Genomic DNA, 22,097 nt, shown 5'->3' with positions numbered 1-22,097 from the left:
GTGCAGCAGCACAAAACTGAGCAGAGAATTGTTTGCATGATGAAGATAAATCCCCTAATCACCTTATCGCTGCACAGAGAGTGAAGAATATTCTTCAGGATGCAGGCAAACATGTTTCATTCACCATAAAATCAAAACAGAGAGGGTGCAGTTAGAAAAGACACAAAAAGAAACTGGTGGAGTTGAGGACTTCTGTGAAAGTTCATGAAACAAATCACCATCATTGAAAGCTAAGCTCATGGCTCAAAGGCACAATTTCATCTGTCAAATAAAATGGTGGTTCTTTTATGGATTGGACATTATGGCTGCCAGCGGAACAGGCACATTAACATTTATTAAAGCTTTTACTGTTGACTGACGCAACAGACTGAATGTAGAGGTGTGCTGGAGCATTCCTGTGCACACAGATTCAGATTGTCCATCAAAAATTAGCCAACATAAATTTATTCAGTGGAATATCTTCCACTGACCAAATAAATCAATTAATCTCCAACAGATAGAGCTGCTTTCCACCTGCAGGCTGTTACAGAAATTTTGTAGATCACAGTTAAGACAACAGATAAGAGAGCACACTGGACCCCAAGGTGTTTCATGCCAATGATTAAAACTCAGCCGAGGAGAAGAAAGGACTCATTGATGCGTGGTGATGTGCACAATGTCACTTCAGTTCTGATCAGAGGAGCCCCTGCTGTTTGTTTTTATTCAGTTCCTGCCCTTCCTCCAAATAGTCTAAACCACATTTACAGTAAGTCATCTATCAAAGAGGGAGCCACAGGAAGCCTATTGGTCTAATGAGTGAGCAAGAGCTACACCGGTTCAGGTGAAGGGTCATAAAGACACAGACAGCTGCTGGTGCCCATTCAAAGCCTTTGTGTTATCACAATATCATAGCATGAAGGAGCACTATCTGTCCTATCAGCAGGGTGGCCTGGGAGAGCTGCCAGAGCGTCTCCCTCTATTGGTTTTACTACATCAGGGCACTCTGACCTACAGGGCCTCTCACTGAACTCTCACTTTATTCACGTTAAGCGAAACTGTAGAAAACTGCTTTACAATGAAGACCAGACCAAAGACAGAGAACCCCCAACAACAAGGAGCATCCCCAGGGAAGATGTGTCTGACTGTCACTGACTGCAAAGGATTTTGCTTACAATATTAAATTTTATGATTTTGGAAGACATCATCCATCTTTTTCAGCATAATTTCAGCATTATGTGTAAAGGATAATACCTGCCTCACAGTTCTTTGCATATTAATGTAAAGGTGCTGAAATTACAGCTTTGACTTAGTGCTGTAATTCCATTACACTAAGTCACTAAGTGAACAAAAAATATAGAAATGTACCTATACTAATGCTGTGGACTGTGCACTTAACTTTCCAAGGCATGTTACATCGTTTTAGGCTTCTTAACATGTTTTCTGCAAATTTTAAAGCAAAATTCTTGTTAAAATTTATCTGAAAAGAACTATTCAGTATAAACTCGTTTTATGGCAGTTCACAAGCAACAGGCAAGCATCCATCCATCTTCTACTGCTTCCGATGCTGGAGCCAACCCCAGCCAACATTCCAGGCGAGGGCGGGGTTCACCCTGGACAGGTCGCAGGTCCATCACAGAGACAAACAGCCACTCACACTTACATTCAGACCTACGTACAATTTAGAGTCACCATTTAACCTAGACACGCATGTCGTTGGATGGGGGGAGGAAACCCACACGGACACGGGGAGAACATGTAAACTCCACGCAGAAAGGCGCCAGGCTGGGAGCCGAACCCACAACCTTCTTATAGTGGGGCAGCGCTAACCACAATACTGCTGTGCTGCCCCACTATGCCAACATTGTGAAAATAATTATGTGAGTCTATGATTGTATTGAAAATATCCTCTCTTAGCTACATGTAACTCATAATCATTTAACTGAAATTAAAGGGAAAATAAATACCACCCCACCCCACCCCCGAACAACAAGCACGCTGTAGCATATGCCACGGGAATTTCTATCACCCAATTTTCCACTTCTATGTAAAACTTTTATTAGATGAGTCAATGAAGCGAAGAAAATACTCACAATGGTAAGAAGGAGAGAGAGACTAAGACACAGACAATAGACCGAACGTTGGACAAGCCAGGCTGCCAGTGTTTCATTCTGTTTTGCCGGTGCTAATAGAAGCACACAAACAGCTGCATGCCGAATTTCCTTCTCAAGCCCCATTTGAGCATAGTAAACATAAAACTGCAAGTCATTTTCAGTTTGTTTTGTGAGGACGGCGGGGCACCAGGATCCGCTTATGGCCAAAAGCTTGTGAACATACAACAGTAAATGTAAAAGACCAGACAAACGCACTGTAGGATACAAGCTGTTTAATGTCTGAGTGTATGACAACATGTGGTGTGACAAAGATGCTGATATTCCCTGCTCCTGTTGCCTTCTAAGCTGACGCCAGTAGGGACCACCATCTTCTCTGGTTTCTGGGGAAACAATGGCGCGACAGACATCGATGACGGCCCCAACGGACAAATAGAATACACAATCCAGTACAACCCGAAAGACCCGGTAGGTTACCCATTTTTATCATGATTTAAAATGAACATCGCAGCAGCAGTGCAAGGTGTGTCCAACACAATCCACAGTAGGTTGATAACAAACTGATGCAAAATAAATAAAATATAATTTTGCCACCCCTTAGATTTAGATTCTCCCTCGAAATATTGTAAAACAATCAATGTGTCAAATACTGTGCTGTGCTGTCTTCTACAGTCCTCTTGCTGTTATCACATTTTTTTGAACTTGTCTAAAAAGGTGTAAATGTCCCTGTCAGACGTGCCATGTTTGTGTTTTGTAATGTGTCTGTCTGTGTTTCAGACAGCCAACAGAACCTTTGACATCCCTCTGACACTGTTTGGCTCCGTCGTTCTGAGAGAGAGACTAAATTATGAGGAGATAACACGGTACCTGGTCATCATACAGGCAAATGTAAGCGCCTTTTAAAGTCTTCTTTTTGTGCTATGCAGCCACCAAAGACTAATCCTGGGGATAAGATTGTATTTCCATTTCATATATATTAAAAAAAAAAAAAAAAAAGCTTTTCACCTGAGGCCCAATATAAAGTATCTCTAAAGGAATGCAACTCTCCTGATTGAGTGGGAGTCTCCGGCTGAGAGTTGTTATTTTTCAGGCAAACTTTTATTATTACGGTAACATTACTGCTACACACACTGCTATGTTAAGAACTATAAGCAAATCCTTGATTATCACTAATGTCTTTGTTAATGTAATTGTTTTCTTCCTTTTTATTTCAGAGCACTCCATGTTTTATTCAAGTGGTCTACAATATAGTTAATTTCACTCAACATGCAAAAGAGACTCATGGGGAATAATGGGGGGTCTTGGAGTGAGGCACAACAGAAAATTACTGAAGTAGCTGATTGTGCCATTAAGGTTTTTTGTGTGACAGGAAAAGCTGGCTTACAAATTCTTCTCTCAAAAAAGTATTCTGCCAAATAGTCATATGTCTCAAGGCCCATTTACCCTGAAAGCATTATTAAAAGTCAACAGTACACTGAAAGATTAATACGTTTCTGACTGCTTGAAAGCCTGACATATTCGCTGTTCATCTGAATACAATATTAAAGGTGTTTTGAGTGGCTGTGGATGTGCTGAATTTAAATTCACGGAAAAGTTTTGTGGAAGACGCACGGGCCAGGAGGTAAAAGAACTATGTGGTACATGACTGGCCATTTCAAAGGAACAAAAATGTGATTTAGCTCTGACTGACTGAGCCACATGACCTTATAACCTCATGAAAAATGTAAATAACAGAACGATCATCCTTTTTTAATGGCAATGTAATATTTTTGATATGTCTTACAAGAATAGCTGTTAAAAGAGAAAAGAGAGCAGGAACCTTTCAAGGTCCTTCTTGTATTGTAAAGTGATTGACAGTAAGACAAAATCCAAAAATGCAGGTGGAACCGAATTTAAACAATACTTGGTGAATGTTGATGATGATGAATGATTGTTAATTGCTACTTTTCCTGTTTGGTTGATGTTGAAGTTTGTGAAGAAAGAAAAATTGGACTCCTCCAGAAAGATGCACGCAAATGTGAATATATCCAACTATGCTGCCTAGCATGCAGACACCAGCAGAAATAATGTGAAGGACACAGAGATCTAGATGACTTGTACACACAAAATAGCTGTTATTTTTTTTTTGTTTTTATTTTCCCCGTTGGTGCACTTGGAATTGCTGCATTGATTATTCACTTTGAGTTTCTCATAGATACATTTGGATGTTTTGCTCTGAAAACCAAAATAAAACAAAGATGGTTTTGTGTACATCTGGATTATCTTGAAAAAAAATAATAATAATGAAATACATTTGTAAACGCGGCCATTATATCAGCCTTTTAGATGAAGAGGTTTTGTTTGTTTACTTATTTATTCATGTTTTGAAATGTTTTTGTTTTTTTTTTACAAAAGCTGACAATGTCACTTTAGATGAACATACAACAAGAGTGCAGCTTTTGAATACCTTTGCTTCTTGTGTTCGACAAGGAAGAGTTGTACTGATAATTTGAAAGAGGCTTCACAGAGACCCTGCTATTTCAACTTATGGGTCCTCTGAATAAAAACCCAATAGTTTGTACACATCCATTTTTCATTTTGTGAGAATCAAGGTCTTGTATTTTGTTGCAGGTTTTTCCTTTGCCGAGTAAAAATATTTGCACTGGAAAGCATTCTGTCCCAATATAACAGGGAGGTGTAGTTTTGAATCAGGGCCTGCAGAACATAAGCATTTTGATTAATTTCTGTATTTTTGTTAATGAGACATGCTCACAAAACAAATTAATGCAATGCAAGCATCAATAATTAGTCAATACACAATTAAACTGCTGCTAATTTCATCTGTTGTGACTACGCACAACTGACAAAAGAAAAAGAAAAAGGATGTGGTGCATAATGAAATTTTCCGATGGGTTATTTGTGGCAGCGTGCTGCACCGCTAAGGGCACATTTGTTACACCTGAGTAAAAATGTTTAGCAATGGCATTAGGATAACAAACACATTGAGCATGTGTCATGTAGATAATGAGAGATGCAAAATGGGACATCAGACTGAATTCGGACGCACAGGTAGGATTCAGAGTGCTGCAGTTATCTCCGTTATTTTATTTACAACCTAAAATCTGTTTCTATCTATTTAAGGTTTTGCCCTACGGGCTCATCTGCTGAATCCTAGCCAATTAATGTCCTCTAATGAAGCCTAGAAGTTGGCAAATATCATTTTACAACATTATTATTCTCAGTCATTGAAGAGCAGCATTTGATTGGGAGCATTTCAATGTTAATTTGGCGGACAAACCGTTTTGAGTTTATTCCATCCTGCTCTGCAAAGATTTGATTACATAGCGCATACAAATTGTTATTAAAGCTTTTAGTCAAATAAAGTGAATCACTGAATATGAACTTCTATATAGACAGACAGAGCAGGTTCTTTTTGTCCTGCCTGGGAAGTCCCTGCTGCACTGTGCCAGCTGGAAATGCATTAGAGAACAGTTCAGTGTCCCCTGCTTAGGTATAAATAGAAGTGAAGATGTGTTGAGTAGACAACAGCTTTTGAAGGTATTGAGAGGTCCCTGCAGCTTTGTTGATATCCTGAAAATGTTCAGGAGAGATGTTCGATTTTTATACAAGATGTGAAGATGAAAATGCAAAAATATCCGAATATGAAGGTACAAATAAGAAAGCATGGTATCAGCTCAGCATGTAATGAAAGCTCCCTGACTTTCTGTGCAGGATCGCGCCCCTTACCCCAGCGAGCGGCGCACGGCCACCACCACTCTCACTGTGGACGTACTGGATGGTGACGACTTGGGCCCAATGTTTCTACCTTGTACGCTTGTGGGAAACACCCGTGACTGCAGTCCCATTACGTATCGGGCTAATGTGCTGGAGATGACAGAGCCGGTATGTGTGTGCCCTTCACATAAATAAATACTGTTATATTTAAATGGGTTGGTGCAAAGGGAACGTTTCTATCTGTGTGAATATGTGAACTGCTGCAGTTCCAAGTTCCTTCAGTGAACAATAGCCGTGTGTGTTATGGACATTTTTCTTTAGTGCACTTAATGGTGACATCGGCTGCCTCTACTGTTTTAAGCTTGTATAAAGGTAAATGTTGAATGATAATGTCTAAAGTTTTATAATGTACTTATTAGGGGTGTGCATCTCTGCAGAGACAGTCTGATATGTATCTAGATACGATCAGGACAGATCCATTTTTTTAAATGAACCATTTGGTTTGATTAGATTTAGTAGGACTGGTTATGATTTTGATTCAATTTAATTTGAATGGATATCCTAGAATCTGATACAGCTCCTTGTTTGAGGTAGACAATCATTTTACATTATGAATTAACACAAAGCAATACTATAAATGTGGCTTGGCACTTAAATAGATATATCACACAGCAGTGAATAAGTATTTTAGTACTTTTGACAGGTGAACACGTTGAATTCTAAAAACTTTAAAAAGCCCTCCAACAATGAAAACACATTAGTGTTGTGAATTATGTTGGATATTTTGTCCTTCCTTTTATATGGCGGAACATTTGGTCTGTCCCTCGCAAACAGAGTGCTATCTGACATTTCTATGGCAAGTTGCACAAGAGTTTTATGGGTGCTTGTGTGAAAGAGAGAGACGCAGAGAGCCGACGGAGGATTCAACAGCACAGTAACAACATAAAACTGATTCATACCTTTAGAATTGGGGCATCAGCCAGTTCGTTCTACATTCAGACTGATCCAGGGATCAGAGTTTTGATGCACACAGATTTTTCCGATTCAAATAGCTTATTTTTACAGCCCTGATAGGTGCTTAACATTATGCTGAACTTTACTGTTGCGTCTCTCAAATGAATTGACTCTGTAGCAAAAGGAGATCTGCTTTCTGATGTTTTTATGCTTTAAAAGATATAACATGACTCTTACACACTAGAAGCTTTTTTTTTTTTTTATTGTGGCATTTAGAAACGTGTGGCACTGCTAACCGGCTGCTAGTTAATGAAAACAAAAGGCTGAAACCATCTACATGATGTCAGAAAATGGGCTCTCCTTTTCATTTTGGGAGAAACAACATTTAGATTTCATAGGCAATTGGCATCATTGAGAAAAACGTTAGTTACAAAATGTTTTTTACATTTAATACAATGCAGATTTTTGATTTCTTTTTTCTGATGATTGATTTTAATCTGTTTTGTATGAACAAGAGTGAGTCTGCAACATTGTGGAATGCTTTTTATGCTTACGCAGCTGCATGTATCATTTCGTATTTGTATCTCGGGCATTTAGCTGATGCAGTTATCCAAAGCGACTCGCGATCCCACTTTGTAAATGAGACAAAGTTGCTGCAGGCAAAATCCTCAACTGACAAGTCAGCAGAGCATTCATCCCTTACCACACACACACAAACGTGCACACACACACACACACACACACACACACACACACACTTGATGATGACAAGCCAGCAGTGCATTCATGCTGTAACAACCTAACCCAACCCCAACACCCATAACAGTGTCAGGCCAGCAGAGCAGTCATGCCTAACTGGACATTGTCTACTTCATCTGTTTGTTTATACGGAGATCTTTGTCACATAGATACACACACACGAAAACATGCATGCTCACTTTACTCGACTGCCTTCAAACCTTGCTCTCTCTGGTCTCTTCTGACTCATACATGCACTCTTAAAGACATGCAAACACACACACAAACACACTCTCTCCTTCCAGCCAAGCTATGGGGGCATGGCAGGGAACAGCAGGAGTAAATCAACTTTACACCTCTTGGTTTTTAGAAGGAGCAAGTGTAAACAGACAAGGACAGGGTTTACAACAGAGAGGGAGTTGGGGCTGGATGAAACGTGTGAAAGAGAGGGAGAGGTAAAGGCTCACACTTAAGAAAAACGCTATAACAGGAAAATCCTAGAGGGGGTTTTTAAAATCCAAAGAGATGCATGAAACATGGTGCGTCTCACGCAAAGATTGGTTCTCAGTTGTCAATTTTCAGCACTACTGAAAACTCCAGATGCTTCACACTTTTCAGTGTTTATGATGTTACACCATCACAGCAATGGAAAAGGGAGTCATGCAGACAAACAAGAGGCTCTGCTTTCAGTGCCTATTGATGATTTTCAAGCTGTGATCTCAGGACTAAGAATCTGTGCAGATGTCAGATTGTAGCTCATTTAAGAAACCTAATGATCCTTTTTCAAAGCCAATATTTGTTTGCATCCCATGCAGTTTTCGGGATCATTGTTTTGCACATCAAGGCCTGTCGAGCCCCTAAATCGCTGCTGTTAGAACTACACCTGCACTGCTGTTATGAGAAGTTATTACAGTCTATTACAACAATTAGATTCAATTAGTATTTCAATCACTGATTCTGTGAGCTACTGTGAATCAGAGGCAGGAAGGTGAAGAGACCTTCTTGGGAATCCAACTCTGTTTGTGAATTTAATAATATCAGAAACATATTTAGAATACATATTTAGTACACTCCTCTAATTTAGGACATTTTACACTTCTGTTTACTTGTCATTCATACGACTCAGGCTTTGAAAATCATTCAATCAGTGGACGCTGGCTCCTATTTTGGGGATTTCTGCAACAAGGCACAAATGCGAATGCAAGCTGTCAGCATCTCCTTTTTTTGTGTCCAGTTGGATAGCGTCTTGGGTAGATGTGGTGATTGGTTTGCGTAAATAAACCTTATGATATCATGAAGGTAATCTCAGCTTGATCTTGACACTGTGCGTCTATAGCAGATGTGGATTTGACAGAACTAATCCAACATGCGCATGAGCTGTTTTATGGGAAATGTAGAATGTTTTCAAACTGTCAACTTTAGTGTTGTATCACTCAGTATAAGCTGCATTAATTGAATTATTTGCAGTTTCACATATGTAGGATAGCTCAGAAATAAGGTGGAGAAAACAAACATGAAACCAACTAATAATGCATCCATGAACTTGAAAACTTATGAGACAGAAATTGGCTTTACAACTCTCAGAATCTATCAAACAGCAGCAATAAGTGTCTCCCTCTCCATCTGTGCTGTTGCAAATTATTTGGACAATGCCACAATATGCACTGTATTCAAACTTGAAGCTTCACTCACACATGCATGAAAGACCAACACAATGAACAGATGACTGATCAGATCAGTCAGATGAACTTGAAGAACCCCCCTCCGTCATTCATCACGCTGCAATACATCTTCTGATAAACAGATGAAAAGAAACACGGACAGATAATTAAACACCAACAAAGCCAAAAAAGAAGAAAGGCCCCACAGCTTCTTAAACAATCTATGTACTTACAATGAATTATTTCAAGTTATTTATATAATTAACATATTTATCTTAACATCATGGTCTCTCCCATTAGATTCACTTGAATGTGCTCTCATTTATTCAAAGTGGTTTTCTCTCAGGGGCTCTGTTTGATTGATTAAGGCTAGACTTTGAAGCCATACCTCCATATGTTCTGCTTGAATGAATCCCGGATAAGCAGCTATAGTTTTGGGTTGGTGTTTGTTCTTCTAAAAGAATAAACCAGGGGGCCATGAATGACACACAGACAGATCGACTTTGATGGAAGAATGCATAGATAGATGTGAGGAGAGGTGCAAAGGACAGCAGAGAGCGGCTGTCGCAGGGGGAGAAGAGTAAAGGTGGGCTGGGGTGAAGTGAGGAGATGACAGGAATGAACAAGGAGCAGAGTGAAGGCGTTATTATAGTTGGAGTCCTAATCAGACTGATAAGATATGACAACCTCGGAGCCTTAGAGCCAGCGCAGTGGCTTTCTCTCTCCAGAGAGAGAGCTAGAAAGCCCCCCCGTAGCTGATGAATCATTTACTTTGTAATTGTGTCGTACTGGCAATCACTCAGCTGCAAGTTGTGCAATGGCGAACAAAACATCAAAGACATTGGTACATTAACTGTTTTCCACACAGTCTGCAAGTTTGCAGCACCGCGGTGCACAGCATTGTAGAAATAGTGATATTTTTTTTTATTATTATTATTATTTTTCATATGATTATATGATGAGGACATTGCTGCACAACCAACAGCTTCTTGCCGTGCACTCTTCTTCAGCTCAGTGCCTGACATCAGGCCTCTCCTGACCACTCGACACCCTCAGGGAGGGTTCTTCCCTCTTCTGTTGATCTTTTGCCTGCTCTCAGGATTGGCCACCTGCCTCCACAGCTGTGGCTCATTAGCTCCCCGCTATATATAAAAGGCGGCTTCCCAACACACACGTTCGCCAGGTGGTGTTTAGTTGTCCCGGTGTCTGAGTCACCCGTGTCTGGTCGATACTTGTTGCTGTTGTTTTGCCTGCTGGTGCTGCATTTGAATTTGCTCTTTTCTTGTTTGGTTGCGTCTTCATATCGCTGTTGGTTGGATAAAACAAGCTCCTTGCATATATATGCATTGTTACGTGTTATGAATTGCACTCATGTGTGATCAGCTAAAATTTGTAGCAATAAGCTACACAGAACATAATGACAAAAAGTAAGTTATGCCACTTCCAGCTCTGCAGATGGAAACTTAGGGTTAGAACTTACATTGTGAAACAATAAGAAAAGGGCTTTCGAAAAGTCTGTGGAGATTTTTATGGTTGAAGGGCTGTGAATACCACTTTAGCCAAAAGCCTTGTTTTGAAACCAGACATGATTTCAAAGTTTAAAGGAGTAAAGGCAGGGTTGGGTGGGTTGAGCAATTTGTGAGAACAGCAGAGGCATGGGATAGTTGTGTGTTATTCCTTGGTACTGCTTTATGGGTTGTTTGTCAGGGCATTCAAGGATCAGACAGACTCAAGTGAATGTATTGAAAAGCTGAGTTTGGTGTCACTTTTACTGGACATTTACTACCCCGCTTTTATATTTCTCCATCACATTTCTATATTAAGAAAGGATTTTCAATTATGAAATTGGACTCTTGGGAGCTTGGTTATGCATCCATCCATCCATCCGTTAGCTATACTAATTCATGTGGGGGGCACGTCCAGGCAGGGAGGCAGGCTGACATTGGACGTGGGCGAAGTACACCCTGCACAAATCACTAATCTATCACAGGGCTGACATATAGAGACAAACAACCATTCAAGCTCGCTTGCACGCAAGCCTACGGGCAATTATCCTAAACATGCATGGCTTTGGACTGTGGCAGGAAGCTGGAGTACCAGAAGGGAACCCATGCAGGCAGAGGGAATAGACGTAAACTCCACAGAGAAAGGCCCCAAAGAAGGGCCCCAAACCAAAAAACTGCTTGCTGTGAGGCGACAGCCTGGCTGTTTTCCTTTCTTTTTTGCATTCACACCTCGTTCTGCTCTCTGTTTACCTTAAATTCCTGGCCGATTGAGCCCCCCCCCCCCTTTCCATGTATTAACACCGTCTTTTAACACCCTCCACTTCATTACTCACCATAACTTCTTGTCTGTCTGGAAATCTCTGCTCTCCTCTCTAAGTGACAGGCAACAAGAGATATGGCTGTCTGATGGCTAGTAGATTTTAAGTGCTACATGTCAGGTGCACTGGTGACATATTGTATTATAGGAAGTGTATGAGTATATAGAATTGTCCACTGTGCGTGTGTGTGTGTTTGTGCGCACGTGCGTGCTCGTGCGTGTTTGTGTTCATCTGGGAATACATGGAGTCCTGCTTGGCTTGACATTTTACAGCTTTAGTGATAGGAGATTTTATCCTCCAGACATGTTATATTTTTCTCTTTGGGGGTCTTCAAATTACACACCTCAGCATATTACACCATTATAAGTCAACATTATAGCCCAGCCCCAGTTGCATACTAGTTTGGATTCACACTTACGGACTTAAACAGTGTCTATCAGTGTGTCTATATCCAGATAAACATACAAATTATATCTATGCTGGAAAAAAGTCTTCCCAATAAAAATAGGTCCTAAGCATTGCTCTGCATTAAGATTTTATTTTGCAGAGAGTGATGTGTATTTTTGCATCTTTAATGAACTGTGTGCTGCACTTCTGTGTTGTTGTGCCTATATGCCCTTAGTGAAATTTAGAAATATACCACATGGGTGTTTTTGCTAACTGTTTATTTTAACTCTCGCTTGGCTGGCATACTTAAAGATTTTAGTTACAGTTCTGTGCTTTAGAGAAAATAAAAGCACAAGAAAATAAACGAAAGCAAACAAACATGAATTCAATAAAATGAAGAAATAAATATAAAATCCATCTATGCTCACAATACAGACACACACTTAATAGTTTGTCTTTGCATCCCCAAAGACAAACTCGCTGCCAAAAGTACCAGAAAAACAATCACTGTTTTGAGTCCTGTTTTAAACAAAATAATTGCAGGTTCATTCAAAAGGCCCATACCTGGTGATCTGAGGGATCTAATGAGGTGGTAGCTGGTGAGGAGGTCAGGAAGGTTTTGGGTAGCCATACCATGCAATGCATTAAATGCTAACAGTAATGTTTCCACTTCTCTGTTAAACTGGGAGCCAATGGCGATTATTCAGAACTGTTATGTGTTAAATATTTTTGGTTCAGGTCAAGTTTCTGGCAGCATCACTTTGGATAAGTGAAAGTTTATAGATTTTTTTCATTTTTTATTTTTTACCAAGCCAGCAGAGGGTGTTACAGAAGTCTATACTGTATACTGGAGATGAATGTGTGCACCTTTCCATTGGGACATGAAGCACCTCATTTTGGAAATACTTTTTAGATGGTTAAAAGCTGTCTTTGTAATAGCTGTTATTTTACTTTGGAAGTTTAGATTCATGTGACCCCTGAGTTTCTGACCTGCTCACTGCGCTGAAAAGGAAATGAAGATGAGATGGATAAGAATTCTTGTCTCTGTTTTTTAGGGCCAACTGTCACAACTTAAGTTACATTTTACAAGATTGTGTTCAGGAGTGAGATTGTTGGAAGGAGAGACATATATCTGAGCGCCATCGGCATAACATCCATAACAGATATTTTGTTTCTAAATGATGGAACCCAAAGGGAGCATATAAAGGCTGAATTATAATGGATATAGAGCAGAACCTTGTGGTACTCCACAGTGAATGTTAGAAATATTGGATGTATGGTTGGCTTGGGAAACAGTAAAAGTTCTGTCCTTTAAATAAATCAGAACTACTGGAAGATACCCAAAATACTATGATTTCAGGTACTGAGCTCAAGTCGAAAAGTGCCAAGATGGAGTGTGTTTGAATCACTATTATTTTTAGGTGTTCATCATGTTCACTCGTGCTGATGAACTTCTGTTATCCAAATATTTTCTGAAGAGGTTCATGTAACTCAACTCAACTCTACTGCGTTCATTGTTTCTGCCTGCAGAGTAAAGTGAATCCCCTCAATGTGACTCCACCCATACAAGCTGTGGACCAAGACAGAAACATCCAACCTCCCTCAGACAGACCGGGAATCTTATACTCCATCCTCATTGGTAAGTTGAAAATCTTTTGATTTTATATCGTTTGACCATGAGGACTGGGCAGTAGAACAAATATATATAGTTATCATTGTATTTCATGTGCAAAAAACGTTACATAGCTTGATTTGACTGATATTTAATTCACGGTGACACCTGTGCGTTCACACGGGGCTAATTGTTAAATGTCAGACGATCTGAGGCGTTTTAACGAAGACACTTAAACGTTTAGCTTCAGGATTGACTCAGAAGCATGTTCAGGGCCACCTTGCAGAAGATAAAACATTTCCAAAATGATGGGAATGAATGCCTATTAATGCCTCATAAGGACCTTAAGCTGAAAGTGATGTTAGGGCGCATCATTGCTGCAAGGCATCTTAACAGTTTGAAGTAGTAAGAAAAAAAAATGCAAGACTCTTCTGTTGAGGATGTGCATATTCTGTATAAGATTTACTGACACGCTTTGACACAGACTTGATTACATTTCTCCTTTGAAACTAATCTTTCTGATTAAGGATTATGAGAAAAGGTGTCAACTTTTAAACTCCTCTTATATATGATTGGAGAAAAAAAAATCTATAAAAACGAGCTTTTAGTGTTTAAAGAGTATTCTTTGATCCAGTGGAAGTCATTTGAATTGATGGTCACTTGATTGTTTTGAAGTGAGTTGTTTGAAGTTGAGATTGGAACACAGAATGTGTTCATTCAGGCTTGGACACAAATGCCCGTAACCACAAACACAGGGGGAATCATGCTGACTTGAAACGCACCATCCCTGAGTAGAAACCAATAAAGTCATTGATGGCCATTAAGATGCAACACATGTACACACACCCAGATAGAAATACACACTCGAGGAATGTGATTGTGCACATTCGCTTGTGTTGCTGCTCTTCTCACCAGGCTTTGATTTCCCTGCTGAGCAATGGAGCATTCAAAAGCACCATATGTGTGTTGCATGTGTGTGGGTGTGTGTGTGTAAATGCTCACATTTGGAGAGCTGAAATTAGAAAACTGGGAGCGTTAGCCATGCCTCCCTTTCTGTCGTACCCTCTACTCCCCTTAGACGCCCACCAAACAAACACATTTTGATTCTTTCACCCGTTACTCATGTCTCCCCTCTTTACCCCCTCTCACACATGTAATGGTTTGATTGTTGTGCATTTTATTTTACAACTCCTCTTAACATGACTTTGTTTTGTTTTCCTTGTCTCTCTCACAGGGAAACCAGACTCCTTTGCTGAATATTTCAGCTTAAACAGAACCACAGCACAGCTCCTGCTACTAAAGCCCATCGATAGAGAACTTTACCGCAGATTTGATCTGGTTATCAAGGTGAGGAACAGTAGAGCAGCAAACGGGGGATGTTTAACTGGGATTTTTCAGAGGAGGCTTCTTATAGAAACGACAACCTCCCTCTGGAACGTGTGTCTTTCTTTCTGCCTTTACCCCAGAAATATCCGTCAAGTTCTTGATCAAATGTGGAAGCTTTAAAAAAAGACCAACTGTTCCTTCTTAGTTTATTTTGTGCTTTCTGGTTTATTTCAATTAAAAGTATTCTACTTTGGCAGTAATTGTGAAGTATTTGAGTTGGACTGTGCTGTGTAAAGGTGTTTTTGGCTCAATTAGGCCACTAATGAAATTACATTACCTAGTATGCATCAGGTTCTGCTCTACTGAAATTGAAAATGTAATTTTTCCTCTATGGGGTATTTTTACCAAAGTTAAGTGTTTGGATTTGTGTATAATTGTGCGCGCACTGCTGTTAAAACCCACATTGTTTTGTTTATGGAGCTGGAATAATTTTACTTTTGGGATTGTAAAGCTGTTGGAGCCCACGTGAACTAATAAGAGAGAAATGTGCAGGAACAAAGAGAGTGGAGTGGGAAGCTACAGGGGTGAGATGTAGACTACAATGGCAAAAAGAAGGAAGCTGAAAACAGAAATGAAAATGCACAGGGATATACAGACACAAACAGAAGAACACAGACAGTTGTGTAGTCACATTTGCAGACGTCGGTAATCTTTTAAAGCTGAGTTCTTCCCATTTTTAATGCACAAAAGAATTTTATCAACTCAATCAGCCTGATTCACAAACACAAAATAAAAAAAAAAAGTCACTCTTTTAAATAGAAATGCCCTAGATTTAAAAAATGTATACCCATGAGGGAAATATTTTCCATTTCAAAAGCAGACAAATTGAGTAAAAAGGGTGTTCCTCTAAGATTAAGTCACACTAACAACTCAAAAGTTGCAGTTTGTTGTTTCACATACCTCCAGTTACCCTCTAATTTGGTATTAAATGACCATGTGAAACAGGCTCTGCTGAAGCATCACAACACAACCAATTATTTGACCTGTCCTCTTTAGGCTGAACAGAACAATGGCCACCCACTGCCAGCTTTCGCCAACCTTCAAATCGAAGTTCTGGATGAGAACAACCAGACACCCTATTTCCTGGAGACTAGTTACCATGGCTACGTCAGTGAGGGGTCACCAGTGGGAACCACCGTATCGACCAATGACACCCTGTCTACACCTCTGGCCATCATAGCTCTGGATAACGATGTGGAGGAGGTAAGAAACATACAGAACTGTCAGCCAATATCGGAAGTTGAATCATTCGTCATTCGTGCTGTTAATGGATTTCATGTGCAGACATAAGCAGTTTGTGCAATTACAAGTGAGTTTTAGTTTCTTATGCATTCATGTGTGTAACTGACATGATCTGTTGCCTGTACCTCCTTTATAGCTAACAGCCAATCAGACGCCTGTAGGTATTTTCTGAGAGTGTAGGTTCTGTCTTTACCTGCTTTTGCTGGTTTCTCTGAAGATTCAGCTGGTTGATGCTGATGTTGTTTTTCTGATGACAAAAACGAGAATCCACGTATTGTCATTTTTTTAAAGCTCAGGTGGGGATTAACCCTAACCGATTGATTGCTGTTGATGGGCCTGTCAACCTTTCACTTCCAGCACAGATGCAGAGCATGATGATAACCGCTGGAGTAGCCCCCAAAAACATATAAACTGCAATGCTAATGTAGCCAACTTCACTAGCAGAATTGCACACAGCTTTTCATCCATCTTTAATTCCAGCAGCGTTCGGTGGTGAACGGCTACACTCACACAGAGCAGCACAGGACGACCCGCTGCTTAATCCGTCAGTCACTGTTTTATTTTAAATGTAAAGATCTCATGAGCTCCCTACATGTCGGGTATCGTTTACAACAGAGGCCTGCTCACTGCTTCTGTGTGGATGAATCCAAAGTTTAACAGGCCTGCTTTGCCCCTGCTGTAACTGCCATTGTTTGGGTGAAGAGATTTACAGAACAGCTTGTGCTGGCGGTGTTTAACTTTACATTGAGACTAGATAGACAAGAAGTCATTTCAATTTAAAAGTTCTAGAATGCAACACAGAACATAAATCCTGCCTCCAAAAATAAATCACTTTATAAATAAGCGTGGCAGCACGGTGCTTATGCATACCACACAGAAAGCGTGGATTGATTGACTGAAGTGATTACTTCTCTTTCTTTTTTCCCTGTGTGCCTTGCATGCATTGTGTGATGTGCCCCATCTTATTTTCCCTGTTAGTTTGGATAGGGAAAACAATTTTGCTCTTAAATTGCCTCTTAGTGATAATCTAAGCATCTACAGTGCTGCAACATCTCCGATGGTTCTCCGTTCTCTCCGATGGTCTCCTGAGAGCTTAGTTTGTTTAAGATTAGCGTAGTTATTTTGACAAAAACAAGCTTTGGTTCATTGCTTTCTAAAAGACACCCACATTGAAGGGCCTCGGCTTTGTTGGACTACGGTGTGTGTATCTGAAACTGTGTGTGTTTGTGGTGATTGATATATGCTGAGTAATGTTAACTAACCCAGTTTTTTCATCCAGTATTAAATACCAACAATGATGATTAGTCCTAATTGCTTTTATGTGCTGTCCATCTCTTTTATTTTTGTGTGTGCATACAACCGTGAATGTCTATGTGTGCGTGAGTGTGTGTGTGTGTGTGTGTGTGTGTGTGTCCCTAACTCGGTGTGTCTTTGTGTTTATTTATGACTCAATATCTACACTGGCTACATCTGCAATATTAACAGCCCCCCTCACCCCCACCATTACCCTGCTGAGCAAGCCGTCTCTGGGATGAGCACACACACCCCCACACACACTCCCACCCATACACACACATAGCATAGACACAGCAGAAATGACTGTGTGGGTAATGTCACAGGAAGACTTGAATGAGGATTGCCTCTTCATCATTGAGCCAACAACACACACACACTCTTTTACAATAATCTTTATTACTTGGAGATGTTTTACATCCACTGTTTCCTGTTTGGACACGTTTTTGCTTTAGTTTATTTATTATTATTTTTTTTATAATAATAAAAATAATATTAGAGAGAGAGCCTAAGGATGTACTGTATGGGTCTAGTTCATTTTCCATTTACAGTGTGTGATTATATAGGACAGCTCTCAAGTGTAAATGTACCAGCAGCAACACACTCCCTTGGTAATTCAAAGTGGAAAAAAAAAAGAAAAACTCACTTTTCTAATGCCGCCTCTATAGCTCTCAACATGTGTCTTTGTCTTCAACAGACCAGGGATCCCCAGCTCCAGTTCTCATTGGACAGTTACTCTAATGTTTTCTCTGTGTCTGCCACTGGAATCAGAAGATATCTCACCCTGATGCAGCCGCTGGACAGAGAAAAGCAAGACTCCTATACATTCACGGTACTCCAGAGCCTTGGTATTTGTGTTCATTATACACAGTGCACCCTGTCTGTGTGGGAATGTGCGTGAGAGATGAGCTCCTTAATGCATCTGAATATCTCACTTCAAATCCAATACCCTCGATAGTGCGGCAGCAGGACTTTTACCTGGAGGGAGGTGAAAACAGGAAACAAGACAAGAGAGAAGGAGGAGGAAAAGGAAGACAGGAAAACTGATGAAAGATATGAGTTGATCTGTGTATAACATGTATGCCCTGTCTTAAAGAAGGAACAGAAAAGTCCAAAATTTCACTTCCCTCCAATACTGCTCAAATATGCACTTCACTTTATATTGTAACAGGTTTTTTGAACATCCAGGCCTGTACTTTGCTCTTCCAATGCAGAAATAGATATTGAGGAAGGGATTTATCACAGTAGTTCCTTCTCGACTTTTTTTATATACCTTTCAGCATCAGTTTGTGCGTCTGGCTGAATCGCTTTCTGTTTTGTCTCCTCCCCCCTCCTCTGGTACACTCGTCCCTTTTCTCCTCCCTTCTTTTGTTGTTGTTCTCCCTCCCAATTTGTCATTTCTCCTCTCTTATCTATTTTAGTTCAGAGCAATCTAATTCAGCCGTGTCTTTATTGGTAAGGCATGGATAGACTGGCCGCTGCCAAGTGTGTGTGTGTGTGTGTGTGTGTGTGTGTGTGTGTGTGCGTGCGTGCGCGCGCGCGCGCATGCTGTATTATATACAGCACTTGTCTGTTATCTGTCAAGTTCAGCCTGGTCAACGTTGTGTGTGTGTGTGTTTGTAGCTGTTTGGAAGTTAAGATGGGAAAGCGGAGGATCTGATGTATTGAATGAAAGTCAGAGGTGTACAATAATCATCATGAAAGCCCTGCAGGAGAAATTAAACTTGAGGAAGAGTGAGTGAGTCAGCTATGAGACGGAGAGGATGATTTTCATATTAAGGAGTAAATCAGGATATTGGCAGAAGAACCTGTAGAGTGGATTGCTATCAGAAAAGAAGCTGCTGTTGATTATATATGTGTGCGATTTCTAAAACATGCAAAAAAAAAAATGTGTGTTAGTTCAAAGTATTGGGTGAAGTGCTCAAAAGACCTCAAAGAAAATTGCAGATAAATATTTTGGGAAGATCAAACCTGTAATATTTATCTCCAATAGATTTCCACAGAATTGAATCAAACTTGAAAAATTAGAAAATGTGTTGTAATATGCCACTTGGGTGTTTTTTACTGTTATTGTAGATTGACTGTATATTCAAATTAATTGGACAGAAATGTTTTAAAGATAGTGGAGTCAACATTGGAAATGCTGTGTATGCAGGTGAAATTAGTGTAGTGTAGAGAGCCAAGGCAGAATAGTTTAAAGACTTTTCAGTTGCAACCACAAGGATGTGGATATGTGCCCAGAACAGGGATTTAGATCGAAAATGTACAGAGGAATTTGACCTCAAAAGAAACAAGGAAATAATCACCACAGTCCGCCCACCTCATGATTCTCCAAAGGCAGCTTTTTGTAATTAAGCTGAGTGTAAGAAGGAACATTTTTAGTTTTTGCTTTTGCCTTCCTGTGCACCTGTGTCTCTGCAGCTCCTGGCATCAGACGGCGTCCAGCAGAGTGTACCGGTTACCGTGACGATAACAGTGTTGGATGCCAATGACAACCCCCCAACTTTTGCCAATGTTTCCTATACTGTCAACCTGTTTACAGACATGGTGCCTGGAGAAATTGTGTTACAGGTACACACTTTTACGGAGTTCTTGCAAGCAACATAGAATGACAAGTCTTTGAAACTACTTTATTCAGTACTTCATGTCATGCAAAAGTAAATGTGTGAGTATGTAAACACATGGCCATGTTTTGTGTGTGTGTGTGTGTGTGTGTGCGCGCGTGCGTGCGTGCGTGCGCGTGCATGTGCACGCACGCACACCATCCCAGCTGTCGGCAGTGGATTCTGATGCAGGTCCTAATGGTCAAGTCACTTACCGGATCTTAGCTGGTGCCCAAGGACATTTTCTTATTGACAACAGGTAACTATGCCGCATGCACTGTAATGTTGTATATGTAAGAAATTTTACACTAAAACTGAAAGCTTTTTGTTGTTTTTTTTTGGAGGGGTTTATTTGGCAAAAAACGCTGATGAAGGGCTGCTCTGTTTTCATCACACAAGCTGCGCTAACATTATGTAAAGGTCACTTTCACACATACCCTCTTGTTGACTATCTGCAGAAGAAAAAAAACTGAAGCGTGAAAATTACAAGATGCGGGTTTATGCGTTTTACTATTTCTTAGCTGGGTGCAGTCATTTCATGGGTTCTTGATGTCACTCTGAGAAAACCAGCAGAGAAACACAGCGAGGAGGCAAATAAGTATATCTGCCGAAATGTCAAGCAATTCCTTAGACTAATTAAGAGGATTCTTCAGTGTACGAAAAATGTCAGAGCTGCTGTTCCACTTGTTAAATGACAGAAAGGCGCCTCAGTTACTTGGATGTGGCGATGTCTATGATATGGTTAGATGTATTATTGTCATTAAAAATGGTGTGAAAGGTAACTTTCTTGTTAATGCTATGATGAATAGGAAGTGTCACCAACAAAGTAGTGTAGCAAAGTAAAATACAATGTGTATTCTGAATGTGAATGAGTATTAAAATGTATATGCTAACTTGATCCATTCTCCCTCATTTCAGTCATTTGTTTATGTGGGTAGTCATTTAATATTGTGTGACCTGTTTGGCAGCACTGGAGTCATTAACGTGGCGCCTGGTGTTGAACTGACTGTGGGTCGCAGCTATGCTTTGACTGTGGAAGCCATGGACAATGGGCCGGCACCTCATAGAAGGTAAGGCTCGCTCTCTCTCACGCTCTCTCTCTCTCACCTATTACTCTTTTTGTCTGTCAGTCTGGAGCTGAGGTATGATAGGTCATCACATTCCCCAAGCTTTTTCCACATACTCACCGTCAAACACTCAACAGAAGGCTACTCCCCTCCTCCCTCCATCCTGAAGGGGTTTGTTCATTTTTAGAAATATGTCACGAATTCTGGTTTTATCTTGAGAAATGACAGGGAAGGAGTGTAAAAGAGGAAAATGGATTGTATATGTGTGAGTCGGAAAGTAGAACAGGGTGAATAGTAAAGCAGAGTGAAAAGTAATGAACGGTTGTCTCGCTTGCAAGTTATTCTACCTGAGAAATCCCGTCTGCATGCCAGAGAGAGGACAATTTCTGCACGCTCAGACAGACTTTACATCCATGATAAATGCAAAAAGAAACATTACTGTATATCCGGCAGTCTGGACCTGGTGCATTAAAGATAAGGACTGACTTGATAACGCATGATATTTCTTTGATTGTTGTTCTCTTCTGCTTCATGTTTCCTGCCTCCTGCCCTTCGTCTCTCCTTCATGGCTGAAATCAATAAGGAGCCATAACTTTCACCACTTCATACACTCTACCTCAGTCTCCAACTTGAGCTGTCTCGTGGAAAATAGAGCAGCTTCTCGTAATATCGGGTCAATTCTAAGAGTATTGATCTGCTAGCCGAAGTCTGATGGACACTTAAAAAATGTAAAATTCTAGTTTTGGAAATATCCATGCAGTATCCCAGAACAGAAGGAAGTCCAACTACTTTGCTGTCTGCTCACTGGAACACAGTCAGACTACACCGCTCCACAGATTGATGCAGCAGCTGTCCTGGGAGAGGGTTTGATCCCTAGAGGATTTTCTATTTTTCTTTTTCCATGCCTCCAAGTTAACTAAAGAAACATCATAGAGCAGGGACTCAGTGGGAACATGCCATGTGCTTTTTGCAGGTTGCAGAAACGGGAGACAACTTCCATCAAAAGGTGTTAGCTCCCTCTGATGCCTGT

At 40.4% G+C, this 22,097-nt stretch overlaps 1 protein-coding gene across 1 annotated transcript in view; it reads left to right on the top strand.

Annotated features, from left to right (window-relative positions):
- Positions 1-22,097, top strand: part of LOC115059626 (protocadherin-15-like) — a 144,338-nt gene that overhangs the window by 42,654 nt on the left and 79,587 nt on the right. Inside the window, exons 6-15 of the mRNA XM_029527226.1 lie at positions 2,436-2,555; positions 2,865-2,975; positions 5,799-5,969; positions 13,395-13,503; positions 14,711-14,823; positions 15,859-16,065; positions 18,095-18,229; positions 19,819-19,968; positions 20,168-20,259; positions 20,969-21,070. Coding sequence (XP_029383086.1) covers positions 2,436-2,555; positions 2,865-2,975; positions 5,799-5,969; positions 13,395-13,503; positions 14,711-14,823; positions 15,859-16,065; positions 18,095-18,229; positions 19,819-19,968; positions 20,168-20,259; positions 20,969-21,070 — 1,310 coding nt within the window. The remainder of the gene's footprint in view (positions 1-2,435; positions 2,556-2,864; positions 2,976-5,798; positions 5,970-13,394; positions 13,504-14,710; positions 14,824-15,858; positions 16,066-18,094; positions 18,230-19,818; positions 19,969-20,167; positions 20,260-20,968; positions 21,071-22,097) is intronic.

This window comes from Echeneis naucrates, chromosome 19, assembly GCF_900963305.1.
Source record: "Echeneis naucrates chromosome 19, fEcheNa1.1, whole genome shotgun sequence".
Lineage (NCBI taxonomy): Eukaryota > Metazoa > Chordata > Actinopteri > Carangiformes > Echeneidae > Echeneis > Echeneis naucrates.
The sequence above is the reverse complement of the archived record's forward strand: the minus strand, read 5'-3'. Positions and strand labels throughout refer to the sequence as shown.